General features: G+C 38.4%; 1 protein-coding gene across 2 annotated transcripts in view; it reads left to right on the forward strand.

Annotated features, from left to right (window-relative positions):
• Window positions 1-17,326, forward strand: part of LOC112043738 (patched domain-containing protein 3) — a 56,747-nt gene that overhangs the window by 35,530 nt on the left and 3,891 nt on the right. Inside the window, exons 2-10 of one of the 2 annotated variants that reach the window (XM_024079283.2) lie at window positions 8,394-8,670; window positions 9,619-9,836; window positions 11,682-11,860; window positions 13,605-13,948; window positions 14,527-14,727; window positions 15,789-15,926; window positions 16,156-16,469; window positions 16,759-16,971; window positions 17,094-17,303. In XM_024079283.2, coding sequence (XP_023935051.2) covers window positions 8,394-8,670; window positions 9,619-9,836; window positions 11,682-11,860; window positions 13,605-13,948; window positions 14,527-14,727; window positions 15,789-15,926; window positions 16,156-16,469; window positions 16,759-16,971; window positions 17,094-17,303 — 2,094 coding nt within the window. The remainder of the gene's footprint in view (window positions 1-8,393; window positions 8,671-9,618; window positions 9,837-11,681; window positions 11,861-13,604; window positions 13,949-14,526; window positions 14,728-15,788; window positions 15,927-16,155; window positions 16,470-16,758; window positions 16,972-17,093; window positions 17,304-17,326) is intronic. The other variant, XM_024079284.2, reaches the window with a different exon arrangement.

Genomic DNA, 17,326 nt, shown 5'->3' on the forward strand with positions numbered 1-17,326 from the left:
TTTTAAAAAGTTACCCCGTTCCCTGGACTATTACTAACTCGTTAATCATTAATTATAATTTATAATTAATATTATTATAATAAAAAGTCTGAAGGTGGAGCCAGTGACAGAAAAATTGAGGAGTAGAAGGTTAGCTTGGTATCGACATGTAATGCGTAGAGAGGAAAGTCATATTACTAGAAAAATGTTGAATGTACAAGTGGAAGGACATAAGAGGAGAGGAAGGCCAAAGAAGAGATGGTTGGATTGTGTGAAAGAGGACATGTGTGTAAAAGGAGTGGATGATGAGTTGACGAGTAATAGAGACGAATGGAAAAGATTGACACATTTTTCCGACCCTACTTAAATGGGAGGGTAAGGAGATGATGATGATTATTATGAAAAAAATAGTTTAACTTGCGGACTGCTGTTTCGATTTTTTTTTATAAGAAGTACTTATGTATTCTATGATACTCGGTAAACATAAGTTTAAAAATAGTTTTTGAGTTAAATCGTAAAATCAAATCTTACCTCTTTATAATATTAATTTAGAATTATTATTACTCTATGCCTTCAATTAATTCGCACACTTACGAGTATATAAGTAAACACTTCATTAGTGTTCGACGCATACAAATTGGTTTCGCACACTCATTAGTCACATAGTCGTATTTTGCGTACTCGGCCACAAAAAACGCGATAATTATTTAAGCGGATAAATTTTGTTAAACGGACAACGACATATTGCAAACTGTGACACGACCTGACACAGATTGTCGTTTATGTAACGAGCACATCCGTAGAGGTGCGCGATATTTCGGAGGCAAAGTCCACGGAGGACATGAATTTCGATAATTTATTTTATATGCTTCCTAATGTCGCAGTTCCTAATGCTTCAAAACGTAGGTATCTACCCTGACCAGTAGCTACGGATAACATCAATTGCCTTTCTACAAACGCTAACGCTTCGATAACCAAACAAATGTTTGGGAATGACAGATCCGATCGACTTCTTGATCACGTGACCTGTCGATAATGAATGTCACTCCTATTTTTTTATTTACGAAGCATTGACGTTTGTAGAAAGGGGATCGATGTGCCACATGGCTACAGGCCCTAGGCCGGTAGATCTTTGTACAAAAACTAAGAAATTATGGGAATTATCCTCATGTTTTACTAAGCCTAAATGTTACCTGGAAGAAATCGCTACTTAGCGTTATGGATTACTTTTGTATCCTGTTTTCTTTTGTTTATGTAACTTTGGTGTACAATTAAAGTATAAATAAATGAATATTGGATAGAAGCAGGCGTTACTTTGCGGAAGTTCATCATGAATATATAATAATTTATTTATTTTGCTGTCATCCGCGAAAAGCCGACGAACCCATGAGACAACGTCCTCTAAAGTTGACTACAACGTGCAATTGCAATTGCAAGCACGTTGTGCATCAACATCTCCCGAGGATGCTCCGGTTTTGGGGTAAAACGTATGTCGAGAGTATTTTGTCGGACCTGGCTGACGTTGTCGCATAAGAAGTATTTCTAGCAAAAAATATCCGACTAACATAACTTTGTTATTTTTACCGACTTGGAAAAATATTTAATAGGTATGGTAAGGTTTACGCGTATTCTTAAATCCACCGTTTATTTTATTACCTATCTATACACAGAATGATATGAGATTAGAGTATATTTCGTTTTTTTTAAAATTAATGTTATCGCCGTTTAGTGTTGGAAATAGTAGTTTGTGACGGATATGATGTCGCTCGATCTCGTGTTGGCTTCAGTGTGGCGTTCGAGGCGTGCACATCTCTTGTTGTGTAATTCTTTATGGGTTACTTAGGATAAGCGGGGAGAGTGACTTGAGTGGAAAAGGCCAGTGTTTGTTAACAGTCAAAGGTACCTTTAACCCTACACACATCGTTCACAAGTACGTGACTCCACTCAAGGTCATTCTCTGCCATTCTAGGGTCTTATTTGGGTTACAGTTTGATTTGTTAATTGAGTTGTCATGACAAGTGTTGTGAATCATATTCTTTTTTCGACATTGGTTTTCTTATATTTGTAATCACTTTTGAGTAGTATAATATTAAATTTTTCCAAGTGGTCCCTGAAATCGAACTTTCATATTTTTATTGGGCACACATAAATGTTATACACCATTTTACCAACTGCCATAAAATTGCTTTTAAATCGATTTGTTCAATTACGATTGTAATAAAGTTGCTATGACAAATTGAATTTATGAACACTACATGTTATTATAGCTCCCAATTTTCACCCCATAATAGAATCAGGCTATGAGTACAAAACTACATACCTTTTTATAGTTTTTGCAGTTTCTAAGGTGACGTGTTCTTATGTGTGTAATATATAACAAGGCGTTGATTTTTCCTTCTGTTAATCGATTTTATTTTCTACAATGGTAATATACTTTGTTTTAATACTTACTTACCTTATATACGTACTAATATTATAAAGCTGAAGAGTTTGTTTGTTTGGCTGAACGCGCTAATCTCTGGAACTAGTCCGATTTGAAAAATTCTTTCAGTGTTAGATAGCCCATTTATCGAGGAAGGCTATAGGCTATATATTATCCCCATATTCCTACGGAAACGGGAACCACGCGGGTGAAACCGCGCGGCGTCAGCTAGTTTCTTTATAATTGTAAAAACGTAGTAATTGCAGTTTTTTATTATTTTTATTTCTCTTACATGTAGGTAGGTACCTATCCCAATCATCAATCACTGTAAGCGGCTAATGTTTTTTTTTGTTGCTTATTTTTGACGGTTCACTACATGGTCAGGCCTTCTCCTTGTTTGAGAGGGCATATGGTTTTTAGACCTGCCACGGTACTTCAACGTGGTTTGGCAGGCATAGACGTATATAGCGGGTGGGCCGGGTGGGCCGACCCCACCCTAGAACGAACCTGTGCCCACCCTACCGATATGGAATATGATACTATTAATAGACTAGTTGTCTGGGGCCAGGCCCACCCTAGGAAATAATCCTAGATACGCCAATGTTGGCAGGCTTGGAGTAGGTAGGTACCTAATAATGTATGAATCTTGTAACGACAACTATAGTAGGGTTATTTATTCTGTAACTATGTTTTGTATAACATGCAAGTGCGAGTTATAAATTCGATACTTGCACTAGCGAGATATAAAAACATCGTTACTGAATACACCTACTGGGACGTGGGTTTTATAACTCACAATCTTGGGGGCGTCCGGACTGATTCACTCAGGTCACGGTTACCCCCTCCCGAATGGCTCTCTAAGCCGAGGTCCGAGACTCATAATAGACGCCCTGAGAGAGTAGTTCCGTCCTCTGTCTTTCTGTCTGCCTTGGAGTCTCATCAGACATAACACGAACGTGTAACTTTCCAATTCCCAGGCTCAGTGCCGGATTACGGTAACTTGATACTCTAATTAACAAATGCTTTTTAGGACATTACTTTTTCTCCTATTAACTTAGAGAAGGAAAAAGTAATGACCTTAAAGGCACTTGTTAATTATATTATAAGCAATCTTCCCCTATATGTGCCCTCCTATCCGCGAACTAATATTACGTTTAAACAAAGAATATATTGTGTCAATCAACGTCAGTTAAAAACGCACGAATTATGAAATGGCTTTAACTTTCGTGTGCTTGTTTTTTGTCTCTGGTGCCCCCCTAAAGGGATTTTTTTTATTCTTTTACAAATTAGCCCTTGACTAGAATCTTACCTGGTGGTAAGTGATGATGCAGTCTAAGCTGGAGCAGGCTAACTTGTTAGGAGGAGGATGAAAATCCACACACCTTTCGGTTTCTACACGACATCGTACCGGAACGCTAAATCGCTTGGCGGTATCTATGTCTTGGCCGGTAGGGTGGTAACTAGCCACGGCCGAAGCCTCCCACCAGCCAGACCTGGACCAATTAAGAGAATCTCAATCGGCCCTGACGGGGATCGAACCCAGGACCTCCGTTTTGTAAATTCACTGCATACCATACCATTTTGCATACCACAGCGCCACGGAGGCCGTCAAATTCCCGGCCTGGCCGGGAGTGCCCTAAGCAATTGCGTAAATAGGTATATTATAGGCTTATCCAGGACTGCACAGGCTAAATATTTTTACTGAGAATTTCATAATGAATACTAGGAATGCCAAATCACTTAAAATGTTGTCTCAGTAAAGCCTGTATGTATACAAACACACTAGTTTTTGTTGTAGTCAAAAATACCTAATAGTTTGGATTTTATAGGCATTCAAAGATTCGAAAAATATCGAGTCCCGCTAACAGTCGCGTGACCACTTGTGACGTCATGTTACAACAGGGTTCCCAACTTAGGGGTTTTCCCCCCAGATTTACGGGGTAAATCATATCAATCATAACCCGACGTAGAACTTGCACCAACGATCTTGTGACAGTGTACTCAATAAAAATATCTGTTCCCACCCTTGCATTACTTTATTCCAAGGGTAATGTTTTAAACGCATTTATTTTACTTCGTTGTATATAAAATATGAATACACAAGTGAAAGGTAGAGGCGGTCAAGGCATTCCGCTGAATACTGAAGTATCATAGAATTACCTCGAACCATCAATGCTTCAATTAATTTAAGTTAATTATACTACAGTTATTAATCGTTTTACGCCAAGGATCATACGTGCAACATTGTAATTATGGGACATTTGAATGTATAGTCCGGTCAAAATAGCCTAACATAGGGGTACTGCATATTCCAAAGAAGCTGAGAATTTACATGAATGATCGAAATTTTTCTGCACACATGGGCTCGATGGGCCTTTTAATAATTATTATACCTATATATTATATAGTCTGGCAAATTCGTTGACAACTCTCCCATGATATGCGGGCGACAGGGGAAAAGACTGCGCAGGTGTGAAATCGTGCGTGCAGGGAAGTGACGTGCATCAGTCGTGGGTTTTTAATTTATCACTACACGCCCCCTGGCTCGCGCGGAACATCGGGAGTGCTACGAACGAAGTTGCCAAGCTTATAGTACCAAACTAAATGGAATCCAACATTATTTTATCATCATTAACAACCCATATTCGGCTCACTGTTGAGCACGAGTCTCCTCTTAGAGTGAGAAGGGTTAGGCCTTAGTCCACCACGCTGGCCCAATGTGGATTGGAGGTTTCCTCACGATGTTTTTTTGAGACACGTGATATTTAATTTTTTTAAATGCACATAACTGAAAAGTTGGAGGCAATGCCCCGGCCCAGATTCGAACCTACGACCTCCGAAGGCAGAGGTAATACACACTAGGCTAGCACGGCTCAACATTTATAACTATCAATATTTTCAGCTTCTTTAGAATGTATGCAATACAATGTCTATTTTGACCGGATGGTTACGATACCTGGTAAATTATGTTATTGATTAAAGAGCAAAAATCACAAATTATCATTTATAGGTACCTACCTAATTGTTGTTAATAAGTTCTATTGAATTTAATAGTAAATAAGTGTCCATAAAGATAAGAACAAATCCTAATAGCTAAGATCTAAGATACTCAGTTTGGGCAATTTAATAAAATTTGATGAATTTGGCGACGTACCTACCTACTCTTTATGCGTAAGAATTCAAAAGGATAACACATCCTCTGAGCAAATGTTTGTTCCTGTCTTCGTAAAGTCGCTATTTTTTTACAATGTAAACTTTACTCATTCCTGCGAAGGCAAAGTAAAAAAAACGCTTCTTTTGACGCACTATTTAACATACGCATCTATTTGTGCGTGTAGTCTTTACTTTTTTCAATGTTGTTCAGAAAAAAAATATCCCACGCGACGGATACAGACGGATATACATACCTAGTTAAATATTATACGCAAATAGTGACTAATGTATTGTTATCGCCGCGTTGCAGCGACTTGCGGTACGGACGGCTTCAGTGTGCTGGTGGCGTTCGAGGCGTCCACATCTCTTGTTGTAATTCTTTATGGGTTACTTGGGATAGACGGAGAGAGTGCCTTGAGTGGAAAAGGGGAGTGTTTCTTAACAGTCAAAAGTACCTTTAACCCTACACACAACGTTCACAAGTGCGTGACTTCACTCATTCTGTGCCATTCTAGGGTCTTATTTTGATTACAGTTTGATTTGTTAATTAAGTTGTTCTGACAAATATTGTGATTCGTAACCTTTGTTCGACATTAGTTTTCTTATTTTTGTAATGACTTCTGAGTCTGCTAAAAGTATTTATTTAGCTTCGTCACCTTACCATTACTCAGAAAATCCTCTACGCAAGTTTCAACCCTAAACCGTAGTATCTTCAGAACGTCATGTTATCTCTACATTCCGATGCTTTGTAAAGGATTTTCTGCCGCATCTGGGTGACGTTATCGTTTGGATTTGTCGGTTTTTCGCGGGTAATAGCAAAATAAATCTATGAGTCACTATTTATAATGAACTTCCGCAAAGTAACGCTTGCTTCTATTCAATATTCAATATTATTCATATTTTAAACCAGCTGTTTATGTATAATGTAATAATGTAAATCATTTTAACCTGGCACCTCTACTAGCATTTTGCTTGTGTGTATGAAGCGGAGGATGTGACGTCATCCTGAAAAGTAACTGCCCACCTAGTCAAGTGGCATGTCGATTCTCTTTCTACGATCGCTAGCGCTTCGAAAACTAGAAAGATGTATGGGAATGACATTTGCTATCGACATGTCACGTGATCAAGATCTGTCATTCCCATACATTTCTCTAGTTTTCGAAACGTTAGCGATCGTGGAAAGAGATAATCGACGTGTCATTTGGCTAGGGGGGCTGACAAGACATGTTGCGCTCATTCATTTTCATTCATTATTCATGTACACAATACACAATATTATGTGTGTTGTGTATAGCAAAAATAATTCAGGTAGATGACTAATAATATAGGGATCTTATTATCAAGTTACCTACCTAGTTATTTGTATATGTTTATATTTTAAATTACTTAATGTTAATTTTCCTCTCATTTATTTATTAGCTTTTTTAAATTTTTAACAAGGTTAATAAAATACAAAATAGAATACAAACACTATTAAAATAAAATGAAAAAAAATTAACCCTTCGCTGCGGGACATTTTGAGTGCCCAAGCAACCGGTGGTCAGGGCTCCAGAGTGAGAAACCTGTACAAAAAATAGCGCCCTCTCAAGAATCACTGCTTTCTGTATCTGACCCTTGATCCAACACTTAAGGGAAAGCTTCTTTAGTCATTGAGGATGAGTTCTTTGAATTGTGGATTATTTTTATAATCGGCAAATGATCCTGGTAAGGAACCGCCTTAATACAAGAACCTTACTACCTACTCGTAGCTACCTCAAATATCAACTCTGAGCTTGATTTATGAAACGACCAGTTATTCACATTACGAAATGAGGGCACGCAACCATGGACACGCAACACGTAACTTACTTGTTTACCAACAAGTATAATAGCTTCACTTGTAATGCACTTGTAACGTGATACCTAACAACAACAACAAAGTGACAAAAATTAAAAAAAATCTGCCTATTTTTACCGCCCATTACAGGGCCAAGCCCTCCTCTGTTCGGTCTGGTCTGTTTGCGTTTATACGATTACGCTTTTCGTAACCCACTCTTACTCAAGCATTGGTACAGAAGTTTTACTTCAAAAACATTCCTTGAATAGGTTCTACAGAAAAATAGTTATAGTCTAAGATCCAGCTTCAGAAATATATACCTTCATCTGTTATTTATTAGTGACAAGAAATGATAGATAATATTCACAGTGATAGATTGCAAATAGGTTGCCGAGTTAAATTGGTTGCCAGACTGACATAGAAACATAGAAAGACATAGAAAATCTAAAAACCATTAACTAAATCAAAAGCAACTCCACAGTTGCATGTGAAAGCAGTTTTTACGTTAACACTGTTGGGTTTTGTGTGCTCTGAGTTTTCAATATTTTCATACTGTTACTATCGCGTTAACGTAAACGAATTTATATGGATTAGAAACAGTTGTGCTGTAGTGCTACTAGATGGCGCTGTTTCAATTCCTTAGAAATTCGCGTTTACGTTAACGCGATAGTAACAGTATCAAACTGCCACTAGGCCCTCAGTTCTGTTGGGTATATTCTTTTAACGTTGGTACTTAGCAGATTCCAACTTTCGTATTTGGAGATATAGTGAAACACGAAGTTACACACTTTTAATGTATTTTTTTTTAATTTACGAATGAGGAAAATAGATTAAATAAACTATCTGGCCAGAATTTAACTAGGCAATCTATTTGCAATGTGTCAATCTAAATATTTTCTATAATTTATCTCTTACCCCAAATAAATAACAGATGAGGGTATATATTTCTGATGCCGGATCTCATACTATTATAATTTAACAAAATGTCTACTTAAATTAACAAAATGTTTCTCCTTGTTACAGATGGGTTGCAAGCTAACGTTCGTCGACGACGTTCTGAACCGGTCGTTCTACAAACTCGGCCTGGTCGTCGGCAAGCAGCCAGGCTACTTTATCATCATACCAGTCCTCCTCACACTGCTCATGATCACGGGATACCAACGAGTGCACTATGAAATGGACCCTGAATACCTCTTCTCTCCCGTCAGCGGCCAAGGAAAGTTGGAGAGGCGAATAGTTGAAGAATACTTCAAAGTGAACTATTCACACAGGTTTAACGTCGGGAGGATAACCAGGCCAGGTGTGTAATCACTACATACAATTAAATCCTATCGTAACCATCACAGTACATAGTTTCTACACCTACGTAGAACTTTTTGTGACAGCTCATCCTGGAAAGAACCTACTACCGATGTGCTTTTTTCTGCTGCCAAACAGAATCTCTGTGAAAAGCATCGTCTGAGCAAGTGATGGCCTCCGTAGCGCAGTGGTATGCGCGGTGGATTTACAAGACGGAGGTCCTGGGTTCGATCCCCAGCTGGGCCAATTGAGGTTTTCTTAATTGGTCCAGGTCTGGCTGGTGGAGGCTTCGGCCGAGCTAGTTACCAAGGGTGGTAACTAGCTCGGCCGAAGCCTTCACCGGTAGGGACCGACAAAGACGTACCGCCAAGCGTTTTAGCGTTCCAGTACTATGTGGTGTAGAAAGCGAAAGGGTATGGATTTTCATCCTCCTCCTAAAAAGTTAGCCCGCTTCCATCTTAGATTGCATCATCACTTACCATCAGGTTAGATTGTAGTCAAGGGCTAACTTGAAAAGAATAAAAACAAAAATAAGCCTCGGTTCGATAGTTAATGATCAATTAATTTCAGTCAGATAAAGAAACATACATAGAGAGGAAAGGAAGGTGTGGTAGGCGGTGAAATTAAACAGACGAATAGTACAATAAATAGAACTCGGATAAAAAACTAACAGTGACAACCGACATAAAATAATGAAACCTACTTAATTTACACCTTTTAATAAGTAGGTACAGTGCTCGCCACGCATCTTTATGTTTGTGAAGTTAGCTGCGGAATGAGTATGCGCATTCGTACAGACGCGTACACTCCGCGCCCGCGCCGTTTGTACCGTTATTGATTCATTGCGCAGTCATTTGTTGCTAACTTCACAAACACAATATCTCGTGGTGGGTACTGTACTAGCCCAACCGGCTAATGAAGACATTTTTACAAGACTCTTATCCCACAGGTAGATTCGGCCGCGTTATCATCGTGGCAAAGGACAATGACACGAACATGCTACGCACAGAAGTATGGAAAGAGCTCCGACAACTGGACGAATACGTGCAAAACGTCACAGTGACATTGGAGAATGGTGACACGTTTTCCTACAGGGAGGAATGCGCGCGGTGGGAAGGACAGTGCTTTGTGAATGACATCCTTAATCTTGACAAAATTATTGGAGAGGTATGAGCAGAATCTTGATTACATAATAGATTACACTAAGAGCCAGTCCACATGGCGCGTTGCAACAACGTTGCGTCGACGCAGCGGTGAAGTTCCGTCGTTTTAAATACTAATAATCATAGTTGCTTGTGCGTTGTTAGAGAGGATATACGCAGACTGTGCGTTGTGCTTACAAAATGCTTGATGGAACGTTACAATTGCGTTGTAGTAACTTTGCAATGACGCAGCGCCTGTGTGGCTAGCTATGCGTCAAAATATTAGCATTGCGACGACGCAACGCACCGTGTGGGCTAGCTCTAAGTTTACCTTCATTGTCAGCCTGCTCATTACGAACGAACGAACCACGAACAGGCCTCCCCCCATATAGAAGGGGGTTATATGGAACCACGCTGCTGCTGCTACCAAGTTTTGACTTTTTAACAATTACTATCAGCTAGGCTATTCTGTAACAATGTTTTCTCTCTCTGTTTAACACGATACTTTAGAGTGAGAAAGATAGCGGTGAATTGGAAACTCGCACTTGCGAGTTATACAAAACATCGCTAGAGAATAGCCGTGCTGTTGTTAGTGGCAATGACAGGGATTGACGGCTTAACTTGCTTTCCAAGGCACAGGGGTGTAACACCACCAAACTCCCAACTTCCAGGCTGAAAATTTGAAATAAAGTAAGCCCCATACATAGCCTGATCCATGACTTGAACCCAAGACTTTGTCATCCGAAGAAGCCATAGGCTAACCAACTATAGATACCTACTATAGGTACCTACACTGAAAACAATACAAACACTAGGTTCAACCGTTCAATAGAACATAAATTATAGAACATAAGTTGATGAAATTGTCACCTTGATGATATCCTTCACGAGCTTGTACATAATAAACTACTGCAACATCTTGGTTTTCATTAATCTAAAGTACCTACTTCTCATATTTTTTAACTTGATACTAGATAGGTACTTCATAAAGGTAGAAAGATGGTACAAACTATATTAATGCGAAGTCATGACTCAAACGATCCAGTCATAGAATAGAGCAGGTGACTCGCATGCTTGTTATTCGCACTGCTAAGTTTTTGAGAATTTTTCTACCGCCACTTAAATAAATTAGAAACAGAAAATCTACAACTTTTATTAAACACCCCTTATAAAGTGTCTACGTCCTCCTAGTACATAATAGGACAATGGGCACTAATGTTGTTAGTAACGGCCACTAAAACCGCAGATAGTTATCGGTGAAAACCTACGATGCGTACCTAAGCCATGAGCTGTCGTTCAATAGAAGCAGGTGTTACTTCACGGAGGTTCTTATAAACAAAGAAGAATAATTGGTTTATTTTGTCGCGCAACTATATCCAAACCACAACTCTACCTAAACCCGACAAAAAACCATTAGGTAAATCTATAAATAGGAGGATGTCTTATAACGTTGTAGATTGTAATTATTTTTTAATTCCTTATTTAGAAGTTTATTAAAATAAATAAATAATTGCGAAGAATAAATATTCCCTATTCAAAATGAACGTAATTCTGCAAAGCCACGCCTGATATATTCAATGTTCTAAATTGCTTGGGCCACACTTAATAGCGATGATGACTAATCTTCTAGTACCAGAAACACTTTATAGTGTTCTTTTACAATAATATAGTATGCGCCAAACATCTAGTCAGCTCTGAAGTTGCAACACGTCAACCACGCCGAACAATTTTTGTACACTGTGCGTACCTACTACTTAAGAACGTCTCATGTTCAGAGCGGACTCGAAGATTGGCACATCTATATACCTGTACTTCTTTGTATACCTCGCTACCTACTTACTACCTACATTGAAGTTATCATGTAATGCAGGTGGAACGTGGCGAGTTGAACCTAACATTCCCTATAATGTTCAACCCCGTGACGTGGGAGGCTCACGCGTTTCCCGTGTTCTTCGGCGGCTCCACCGTTGTGGATGACGTCATCGTCTCCGTGCCAGCTGTGCAGCTCGTCTGGTTCCTCAGGACTGACACTAAACTACAGCAAGAAAGGTTTCTATATTTATCCTATTTTCAATACGATATAATCATCATCATCATCATCATCATCATCATCATCATCATCATCATCATCATCATCATCATCATCCGATGGACGTCCACAGCTGAATAGGCCTTCTGTAAGGACATCCAAACAACACTGTTTTGAGCCGCCAGCTTCCGGCGGCTCCCTACATCTCGCTTGATGACTTCGGTCCATTTAATGGTCGACCATCACTGCGTTTTCCGATGCGGGGTCGCCATTCCAGCATCTCGGTGCCTTAAACCATCAGCTCTTCGAACTACGTGCCACTTCAGCTTTGCGACTCGTTGAACTACGAGTATGTAGGTGACTTGGTTCTTCTGCGGATCTCCTCTTTTCTGATTTGATCACGCAGATACTCCGAGCAAAGCTCGTTCCATCGCTCACTGAGTAACTACGATAGCTTTAAGTACATATCAATAGTAAGTGACTTATAGAACAAGAGACTGTAATACCAAGAGCTTAAAAGCTTCAAAGTTTGTCAGCACATACTACTGCCATAGATAAATAAGATAAGCAACAATGGAGTTGGAATAATTGTATTTGGAAGTAGCAGATACGAAGCTCCAAAGCACCAATCTTCTAAGTTTAAAGCTTTTTTCTGTATTTTCTTCGAGATTATATTAGAAATCATGTCCTAACTCCAAGTTCCCCAGGCACATTCGCAGCTCATGAACCAAACTCTACCTATAGTCGCTTATCGTAGAGTCAGGTAAGAACAACCTACAGCATGAACATAGGCTGACAAAGTTTCAGCTTTTATATCATAACGAAGCCCAGTCCATCACAACTCTTAAACAATTAAGCTATAAATGTAGGTGATGTTTGAAAAAGTTCTTAGGCGAGGCACCTATAGAATAATGGAGACAATATATTTTTTGTCTTTACAAAATATACAGAACACCCGCTAGATATATGTACCTACCTAAGACCTATGTACTTACCTACACAAGTAACTCAATTTACACGCAACAGTCTACAATTGAAACCTGTAGCGAGATTATGCTTTCAGACATTTTAAGTACGTTACTTCAGAGTTATTGTCAACGATTACGACCATTCTTTTTACATTCGGATTTTTATGAGTTGTTTTCAATTTGAATAGCGACAACACTTAGTAAACAAGTGACTCTATATCTTAGATAATAGGCACCGATCTTGACACGGTTTGGGAAACGTTTTAGAATACAAATCACGCTGTAATAATCGACAAGAATACGAATAGAAAGGTCCAACACTGATGATAGTGAATGATTTGTAGGCCATGATTTCTTAATCGTTGTTTTGTCTTCTCCGTTGAAATCCTAATGAGTTTTATAATTGCTCTGGTATCTTTTTGTTTGGTTGCGCTAATGGGTTACACTTTGTGTTCTAAAGTTATATTTAAAGTTTTAGTAAGTACTTGAGAATGTTACCTACTTAAATGATGTCATACTCATAACCTTACGAAGTGTAAAGATAATTTCAACTGCATTTCAATATCTACTGTTTCATTGCATGTGATCAGCAACAATATAATACAGGTAGTACGAATTTATATCTAAAATCTACGCAGCTTAACGCACGATGTTCCGTAACGTTAAATAGATTTCATCCGACTATGATGTATGATGACAGACAAAATAATACTTTATATCCTAAAGCTTAATACTTATATATTTTTTACTTTGACTTTTTGAGCAAGAGAAATGAAAAAATCGTTTCTATTTTCAGAGGTGCAGCATGGGAAGATGCATTTCTAGACGCTGTGGGTATAGCAGAAGACACGGGACGTTTCAAGCATATATCAATAGCGCGGTTCGCATCTCGGACACTCGACCACGAGCTCGAAAAGAACACCAAGACCGTGATACCATTCTTCAGTTCCACGTTCATCTTGATGGGGATTTTCTCTATAGTTACCTGTATGATGGGTGACTGGGTCAGATCGAAACCATGGTTAGGGTTATTGGGGAATATATCGGCTGTGATGGCGACAGCGGCTGCTTTTGGCTGTGCTATTTATATAGGCATATCTTTCATCGGGATCAATCTTGCCGCGCCGTTCTTAATGATTGGTACGTATTTGACACTAAACGAGTAAGTAATTTGGTAGGGCCAGTCTATTAAAAGTTTATTTGATTTCTATTTAGAATTGTGCTAAATAAAGCAGTCTAAAAGTAAAATTAATTCTTGGACTAATTATAGCTGAAAAAAATTACTGTACCTAATCTTAGGCAACTGCCTAGTTAGTTGAATTGCTTTAGATCGTAAGGTCTTGGATTAAAGGCCCTGGGATCAGGCTTCAAATATTGAGCTTATATTTCTTCCAAAAAATTCTTGTAGTGTGGAAGTCGGTGGTGTCAACTACAGTGCCTCGGAGATCACAACGGTCCGTCCCGTTAATTATCATTAACAACTATCAGTAATCCTTACAAAGTCAAACAATATAAAATTAAGTCGACAACCCTCATTGGAAAAGCGCGGTGGACATCTCCAAACACCCTTTACTATACGGAGAGCAAACTGGCCATGTAATAGCCAGGCCATTAAAGATGTTGAGATGATAACCGACTTCAGCAGTCAAAAGAAAAATAGTTGACTAAGTTTAAGCGATAAATTTTTAGACTCCTACATTTTAAGAATATTTTTTCAGGAATCGGGATCGACGACACGTTCGTAATGCTAGCAGCTTGGAGACGCACCTCGCCAAAGCTTTCAGTGCCAGAGCGGATGGCTATAATGCTCTCAGAGGCGGCCGTGTCCATTACAATCACGTCCGTGACGGATATGCTATCCTTCTTCATCGGAATTTTCTCGCCTTTCCCTTCGGTGCAGATTTTCTGCATGTATTCAGGTATATTCAATCCGTAGATGCTATACTTATAATAAATCTGTACGAGTTGAGGTTAATTCTGTACATGAAATATATTTCCAAAATAACTATCAGAGGTTACAGATTATTAATGATCGATACTGATGCCAAAAATTCAATCAGTAAAATTTTTGTCAGTCTGTTCGTTATAGAAACAAAAACCACTCGACGGATTTTAAAGAAACTTGCTACTATTATTCTTCATACTCCTGGGCAGGTTATAGTATACTTTCATCACGCTATCGCATACGCATCAATAGGAGCAGAGCAGTGAAGGGAAATGTTGGGAAAACGGGAGAAGTTACTCCATTTTTCAAGCTTCCGTCTTAGGGTAGGAGTAGAATAGGGGTAGGGTTGAATCCCTACTCATCCTCTGTATGGTAGGGTAACGCAGATGAAGTCGCGGGCATCCGCTAGTATTTTTAAACTAAATGTTTACTCATCGTATTTTCGAGATGATGACTAATGTAAAATGAAAAAGACCTAAACAAATACAACTGTTTGGAGTAGGTAGGTACGCATTTTTATGCAAGCAAGCTAATTACGTTAAAAAGCGAAACAAAGAAAAGCAATTTGCCTAACGATGGTGCAAAACACCATCTATTGGTAAATTTAAATAAATATAATACTTACTTTAAAACAATTTAAGTACCATTTAAATCTCAAGTCAGTCTGCAACTCAGACTAAATACATAAGGACTAGTATAGCACCCAAATTCACGAACAAAATTTTCTGCCATTTTCTAAGGAAAACGAGCTTAGATTTCATACATATCTTATACTAAACTAGCAGTTTTTGTTCGTTTTTTACACCATTTAACTACACAAAAAGGTATTTTTACGGAGGTTTTTAACCGACGGACAAGATTGTAAACTATGAAACATCGATAATGTAGAGAGTGTTTATAATCGCATAAGATCGTTGATCATATACTTTGACAGAAAAATAATGTCTAGCGAGGCAGGTCTTTATCTAATTAGTCTGAGGTCTGCAAAGTATTGCACTTAATATTTATTATACTCATTATTTATTTGAATTATAGGTTTGGCTGTCTGCTTTACTTTTGTTTGGCATCTCACATTCTTCTCGGGCTGCGTAGCTGTATCAGGATATCGGGAGAAACAGAATCGGCATACTATCACAATGTTAAAAGTGTTGCCAGAATCAAGAGCCAGAAAGGGTAAGAAACATTTTATATTTCTCCCAAAGACTATTTTTGATGAGCTAGGTAAGTACTTACATAGGATTAAATCAAATGACCGTGACTCATCATCATAATAATTATATACCCACATAAATATACACCATTTTATGATTTGACGCAACGTGTAAGTTACGGTTGCCCACACAAATTCAATAATATTTAGGTACATACGGAAATCTAACATAGAAATGTATATTTGTTTCAGAAGAAAAGTCTTGGATATACAGAATTTTCTGCAGCGGCGGCATTGACCACGTAGACCCAGACAACCCAATAGACAACAAAGAACACTGCATCATGGGATTCTTTAGGACAACAATGGCGGATTGTCTCAACAACAGTTTGATCAAGGCTCTAGTTATCCTAGTATTTTTGGCGTACTTGGCTGGCGCAGGATACGGAGTCACTAACTTACAAGAGGGCTTAGAGAGGAGGAAACTATCGAAAGTAGATTCGTATTCTGTCGTGTTCTTTGATCGTGAAGATCTATATTATAGAGAATTTCCGTACAGAATACAGGTAAAATTTATGCTTGCCTTACATACTAATGCGGACATCATTAGTCTCACAAAATACGTTCTTTATTAGCGTAGGTGCAGCTTTTAACGTTTGACTTCCTTAAAATCCGATAACGACATTTAGAACATAAATTAAATTAACTTTCCAAGTTAAAGTAACGATAATAATCAGCTGATAAACTGAACGCGATAACAACCGTGTTCGACGACATTGCGAAGAGACAGTAAAATACCATAGATGCTTGATATAAAATACTCCAGATTTCTGATGAACTTTCTCTATTTTTCAGGTTGTTATTAGTGGCAACTATAACTACTCAGACCCCAAAATTCAAGAAGAAGTGGAAACCTTAACGCAAAGATTAGAAAATACGTCGTATATATCTAATTCATTGTACACAGAGTCATGGTTGCGAACATTTGTTAATTATGTCGAGAGAAATAACGATTACCTAAACGTATCAATCGACACGGAGGAAGATTTCATACATAATCTTAAAGAAGTAAGTACTTATACCTAATGCCTACACAATTACTGTAAAAGCTGTGAATTTTTTCATTTCACAATAGTTCCAATATTGCATAAGTTATCATTCTTACCAAAGTTTTCATTATTAATTTTCAGTTATGGCTGTTTCCGGCTAACCCTTTTTCACTAGATGTGAAGCTCAACGAAGCCGGAAACCAAATTCTAGCTTCAAGGTTCCTAATACAGGCGATCAACATAAGCGGAACTAACCATGAGAAAGAAATGGTTAAAGCTCTTAGAGACGTAGTGGCCCAGTCACCTTTAAATGCTTCCGTGTTTCATCCGTATTTCGTATTCTTCGATCAGGTAAATAGCATAAATAATCTTAT

The sequence above is a fragment of the Bicyclus anynana genome, chromosome 5 (assembly GCF_947172395.1).
Source record: "Bicyclus anynana chromosome 5, ilBicAnyn1.1, whole genome shotgun sequence".
Taxonomy (NCBI): domain Eukaryota; kingdom Metazoa; phylum Arthropoda; class Insecta; order Lepidoptera; family Nymphalidae; genus Bicyclus; species Bicyclus anynana.